At 38.0% G+C, this 6,422-nt stretch overlaps 1 protein-coding gene across 1 annotated transcript; it reads left to right on the plus strand.

Annotated features, from left to right (window-relative positions):
* Positions 1-1,274: 1,274 nt before the first annotated feature.
* Positions 1,275-5,201, plus strand: si:dkey-8e10.3 (serine/threonine-protein kinase SBK1). The gene is made up of 4 exons (XM_031733968.2): positions 1,275-1,431; positions 2,174-2,336; positions 3,162-3,364; positions 4,026-5,201. Exons 2-4 carry the CDS (start codon positions 2,174-2,176, stop codon positions 4,617-4,619), a joined length of 960 nt encoding a protein of 319 aa, XP_031589828.1. The 5' UTR covers positions 1,275-1,431; the 3' UTR covers positions 4,620-5,201.
* The last annotated feature ends 1,221 nt before the right edge of the window (positions 5,202-6,422 follow it).

The raw sequence follows: 6,422 nt of genomic DNA on the forward strand, positions 1-6,422 counted from the left end.
AGGCCATTCCACAAGACTGTCGAGGACAGGGGTGTTTTATTTGACATCAGGAACACACGTGATGACTTTGCAAACTATTTGGTTGAATTCACGTCTGACTTCATATCATGGCAGCCATTAAGTCCCTATTGCAGGACAGGATGTTTATATCCCTAAAGAAATTGAGTTAAGCAACATTCAGCTCTAGTTATTTCCTGTAGTACAGAAGGAAAAATCTCATTATAGTCATGCTACTATAAAAACAAAGCCTGTATGGCAACATTCATTAGACATGCACAGTAAAATACAGAATAGAACATCTAACACACAACTCAAGAGTGAACTGCTTTCTCTCTTCCAAATACTGATCACTGAGTCCAATCTGCAATGCAATCAGAGCATCATAACCATGTGTCATATGATATATTTACTTGGACACCTCAGCCTCATTTGTAAAGTGGTAACAAATCCCAGTCAAAAGGTCAGTGTAGCAATACCACACTAAAAATACTTAAATAAAAGTCCATTCATTTCAGTTTCCTCGGTTACAGTCAGTGAAGATACACTTTAGATATTGTTATTGTATAGTTCAACCTGTAATAAGTTACTTTCTAAAGCACCTACAATCATCAGTGAGGTTAATATGTTTAAGAAGAATATTTTCATCTAAACTACACTGGTGGAGTATGAAGCAGGCAAAAACTGGTAGATATAAAAGTATCCACAATTTGCTACATTCCTCCATTAAAAATAGATTTGGGTCAAATGTTTTATGTGCTTCAGAGTAACTGGGAAAGAATAAAAAATTATGTAGTTATTTCCATACTTATATTTATGATGATTTTAGTTCAACCACAAAGAAACATGTTTCTGCATGGGGTATGTCAAAAGGCTAAAGTCACTGTTTGTGTGTGTGTGTTTTGGGGAGGGTGTGTGTGTGTGTGTGTGTGTGTGTGTGTGTGTGTGTGTGTGTGTGTGTGTGACAGAGCCACAAATATTGAAACTGTCATATCATTTGCTTTTTCCATTAAAAAAAGGATTAAGTAAGGTTTATGAAAATGTGTTTAAATTTGTGTTTTTCATATATTTATACTATATGCACATGTGCAGTTGATTTTAGTGTGATCGTGTGATCGTGTATGTGTGTTTACGTGCGCGTGCCCTCCCCAGTGGCAGTTTGTAATCAGCTGTCAAAGTGGGCACTGACCCCATCGCAGCATTTGAGAGCTGCATGCTGGGAAACGAAAAGCTTTCAAGTCCACTCATGCAGCAGCAGCAGTGAAAGTGAAGGACAGGCAGCACAGACATTTAACCTGCACTTGTTCAAGATATTGATCAGCTGCATTTTGTCAGTTGTAAGAATGGTGGTTTAAGCCTATGCATTTTTTGTGTGTGTTTGGATTGCCATTTTTTAAACTCCACTGACTTTATCAAGAACAGTAAAGAGCAAAGGTAAGATTTTATTATGGTTTATATGATAATCATGGCTAAAGATGGCAAACCACTGACAAAACTGCTAAAACAATCTGTAATCCCATTTATTGTTTTCATCGAAATATACAAAAGTACTTCATTTTTTCTCATGCATAGCAAGTATAACAATGTGTGTGATTTTTTTAAAAGTAAATAACAACCATCCAAATGCATTGGTAGATGTTCCTGATCAAAAAATCCCTGATAGTATGAATGATAGTATACATTTTAGTTGACACTGGAAATTAAAGTTTTTCAGAAACAAAAGAGCCATTTCTTGAAAAAAACTGCACTCTTACTTCACCTGAAATTGTAGATTTGGTTTTTCTTCCAGAATATTGTGCTGGCGTCTCAAACCTCAGGTTGAAAATTTTAGCTCTGGCTTTTGATTTAACCATAGATGAAGATTCTGGGTCAAACTTTTGTTTAATATGCTATGCTGTTTAATTTATGTTCTTAAATTAGGATTTAAATCAGTATTTTTATCTTTTCAAACTTTAACAAAATCTTAACATAATTAACATTTTTAAAGTATTTAATGGCTGTGCACACACCCTATGTGGCTCTATCACATCAGCTCTGACCAAAATTTCAATGGCATCCAACAAGCTGCTTGCACAAACAAGGGATTGAGTTTTCTTGATTGTTTGTTTGTTTGTGGGAGAGCAATGTTACATTTGAAAAAGCACTTCCTTTGTTTTTGCTTTATGTTTGGCTAAAGATGATTGAGCTGGGCCTCCCTGATGGCAGCCTGATTGATGAGTTGATGGAGCTGACAGCACAGAGCCTCAGTCACCTGGAAATCCAAGAACACTTCAACATCATCAAAGAGATCGGACGAGGGAAATACGGGAAAGTGCTCCTGGTTACACATCGCTTTAGAGGTATGACTGCACTTTTTCTTCTTAAAGCAGAGTATAACCGGTTTCTTTCTATTGGTATTATAAAAATCTTTTGTTTCCCAGGAGAAATCAGTTAAAGAATTTACCTGCTTTAATGTTCGGAATCTGATTAAAAAAATACTGAGTTTTGAAATTTCTTAATACATGGCAGAATATAGTTTTTTATTTGCACTTAGCTGTTGTATTCTCATGAAAGGATGCAATATATGATGACATATAATGGTTCTGAAATAGTACATAGCGAAAAGTACATATTCAACAGACTTAAGACCAAAAACACGTAGTAATTTATAGTCTCCAAAAAGTCACCAAAGTTGTTCTTTTTGTCATGCCAGACATCTCTGTGGGTTGAAATAAAATAACAGCTACTGAGAGAGAAAATGCTTTAGTGAAGAAACCTCAGGTTAAAAATTTGGAAATTTGGAAAAACTGCTACTTGAAGAAAAACTAAGATGTATGATGTCTTCTGATTCTGTGCAAATCTTGAAACCTGGATGACCCAGAGCGATTGAGTCAAATCAAAGTGGAGCAATAAGGGTGTCAGTGGAGACAAAGTAGACAGCATGAATGCATACCATGGGGTTGCAAAGGGTGGCTGGCTTGAGGCCTGGAGGTTCTCAATTTGGAAACAGCTTGCGTGTATGGGGGTGACCTAGGAGAGGTTTAACATTTTGGAAATACTCTGTTGTTGTGTCTTAAATAATTATCATATTCAACTGTCATCAGTTTGATTTCTCTGTTTAACAAAGTAACACAAACATGTGTATGAACTGGGATACTAATTACAAAAACATGAATGATCTGCAGGGACTCCCATGGCATTGAAAGTGATGCCCAAAACTTCAACTAAGCTGCAGGGCTTTCTGCGAGAGTACTGCATCTCCTTGCACCTGTCCTGCCACCCCTGCATTGTGGGTCTCTTTGGCATTGCCTTCCAGTCTAATGAGCATTACTGCTTTGCCCAGGAGCTGATCATTGGAAGGGACCTTTTTGCTGTCATTCAACCAAAAGTGAGTCAAACAATTGCAAAACAAGACTAGAACTAGAGCTATAATAGTGGGTCTGTAAGACTGTAATGTAATGTAGGTAAAGCATTAATTGTGAATTAGCATTAATCACAAAGTGCAGTTGAAACCGATGGCAATAACTCAGAATACAATAACGTACTAAAGATATATCTTCTGGCCACTAGAGGAAATCGCATTGAGTCATCTCGCTGAAAAAATGTATCTCACTGTATCTCAATAAATCCACAATGCTAGAAAAAAATCAAGCAATCAAAATGAAAATCAGTAGATTTAATCCACTGTGGGCCCTGGAGATCGGGGGACGACCCTTTCAGCGCCGTCCATAAGCCATGGCTGTTTTCAAATCTTCCTAAGATAAACTGCTGACATATTAAAGCATTAAGATTTAGACCCGTCAAATATTCAGAATTAAAAGATTCTAATGAAGTGGGTTCATTTGAACTTAGGCTGACTGAATTACACCTTTCATTCCAATACGAAATTTGAATTTCCAAGTTTCTTGAATTCACATTCATCAGAAAAAAACATTTAGCCGTTCAATGTTTGGTGGAAGAAATGATGAGCACTAGAAATATATTAAAAATGACTGTATCCAGCTTCTATATCAGTCTCACTAGCCCATCTCCAATTTCATTTGTTCTAGGTGGGTATCCCAGAATCCTCAGTAAAACGCTGTGTCCTTCAGATCGCCAGTGCTTTGGAGTTCATCCACAGCCATGGCTTGGTCCACCGTGATGTGAAGCCTGAAAATATCCTTCTGCTGGACAATCTCTGCTGCCAGGTCAAGCTGGCAGACTTTGGCCTTGCCCAGAAGAGAGGAACCCTGATACGTTTTATCACAGGAATCCTTCCCTACATGGCCCCTGAACTTTGTTCTGTAGCTCTGCCCGAGGGCCAGAAAGAGGTGACTGTTCCACCTCTGAGTGTGGAGCCAAGTCTGGACACCTGGGCATTTGGCGTGGTTATCTTCTGCATCCTCACAGGCTACTTCCCCTGGGAACGCTGTGTGGACTCGGATGACTTCTACGAGGAGTTTGCAGACTGGTGGAAAATGGAAGAGCGATCTAACGCTGAGGAGGACATCCCTCCTTTGTGGAAAAGGTTCACTCCAGAAGCCATGGAGATGTTTGGTAAGCTCCTGGCTCTGGATGCAGGAAAAAGGTGTTCAGTAGGAGATGTGAGAGCATATGTGGAGAAGGACTGGCTGAAGAAGGTGCCGGGAAATGATCAGCAGTAAAAGTTGGGGAAAAAAGTAAAAAAAGAAAGGAGCTCTCCCTGGATTTTATAGTTCCTTATTGCTTAAAAACATTAAAAATATATGATGTAGCTCAAAGCCAGCATGTGGTTTGCAGTGATAAAACAGTTTTTAGTATCATTCTGATGCCTTTGTCCTTGTGTAAAAGTAATGTCTTTTTGTATATGAGATGATACAGACTGTATGTCAAAATACATGTGTACCTTATTGGACATGCAGTATATTTGAGGTTCAGTAGTATAGCACATAGACTGTGCCTGCAGACACAGAGACACAGAATTTTTGTTTGAATTTACTGCAAGTCCACCAGACTTATAAATGACCTAATAATTTCTCAACAGGTTCATCTATGAAATTTATGTTTGATTACTGCAAAAACAGCATAAAATGAGAAAACAGATGCAGAACAATAAAAAAGGAGGGAACAGAGATGGTTCCAGAGAAACAATGAGTGACATAAACAAAACAATTAATGCAAAGTTACAGCTGTTGCTGAGGAGTGCTTCTAGTTTGTCATACACTGCTTTTGTATTTTCACTTAGTTTCTGTGAAATAAACAATGACATGGTGTAATAATGATAAAGACCACATGATTTTTCTTCATGTTCTTATATGTAAAAACTAAACATTTAAAAAGTGTGTGTACCCAGCATGCAAAAATATACAATTCATGATTATATGTTCTGTAGTTACATGGTTATGTATCTTATGTACAAAGAGAAAACCCAAGAAGCTGATTCTGTTTATCTGGACGTAACGTTTTCAGCGGGAGAAACATTTCATCACTTATTCAAATGAATGAAACTAGCACCACTGACGATCATTAATATGCAAATTGTCATGGTCATGAGTACCATCCACAGAGAGACATCTTTCACCATCTTACAATGCTGTGATTGCAGCTCACGGCTCAAATACACACAGTTACATAAAACAGATCAAATTCATAACCTCACAAGTCATTTTTTGTCCCCCGCCTGTCATACTTTATTGACCTTTCTTTAACAAGGTTACATTGCATAATCTCATGCAGCTTGTTCTCCGCTGATGGATGTCTCACTGTTGCTGTTGCTGTTCACGTACACGGGACACCAGTGTTGCTTTCAGACTGGAATGTTTCAGGATCTGAGGATGGAAGAACCAGATTGACCTGAGTCCTTAATGTGCTTTTCCAACTCATGCTTTACTATATTTTTAGGACATTACACAAACTGGGGTCTTCTTTCAGTTCCCTCTGGGACCCAAGTGCACTTCCAGGCCTGTCATACAAAAACTAATACAGGCAGTGTATTAGTAGCAAAGCCGGTGGAGGAATTTGGCTCACTGACTGTAGAGTGGTGTGAAAAAGTGTTTGCCCCCTTCCTAATTTCCCATTTTTTTTTGTATGTTTGCCAAACTTAAATGTTTCAGATCATCATTTTAAATGAAGGCGTTTATTATTAACCTAATAACTGGTTGGGCCACCCTTAGCAGAAACAACTGCAATCAAGCATTTGCAACAACTAACAATGAGTCTTTTACAGCACTGTGGAGGAATTTTGGTCCACTCATCTTTGCAGAATTTTTATAATTCAGCCACACTGGGGTCTTTTGTGACCTCCCAAATGAGTTCAGTAATCAGGCCAGAGTGTGAAACTGAACTGAGCTTTCTAAAAAATGTAGTTATTCACAGTTAATTCATGATTTAACAAGAGGGGCAAAATCTTTTTCACACAGGACCAGGGAGGTTTGGATAACCTTTCTGCATTAATCTATGAAATCATCATTTAAAAACTGCATTTTATT

Source organism: Oreochromis aureus, linkage group 20 (assembly GCF_013358895.1).
Source record: "Oreochromis aureus strain Israel breed Guangdong linkage group 20, ZZ_aureus, whole genome shotgun sequence".
Lineage (NCBI taxonomy): Eukaryota > Metazoa > Chordata > Actinopteri > Cichliformes > Cichlidae > Oreochromis > Oreochromis aureus.

Coding starts and splice junctions, on each gene's coding strand:
- si:dkey-8e10.3 (XM_031733968.2), top strand. CDS start 2,174: ATGATTGAGCTGGGCCTCCCTGATGGCAGCCTGATTGATGAGTTGATG. Junction 2,337..3,161: donor GGTTACACATCGCTTTAGAG/GTATGACTGCAC, acceptor AATGATCTGCAG/GGACTCCCATGGCATTGAAA. Junction 3,365..4,025: donor TTGCTGTCATTCAACCAAAA/GTGAGTCAAACA, acceptor CATTTGTTCTAG/GTGGGTATCCCAGAATCCTC.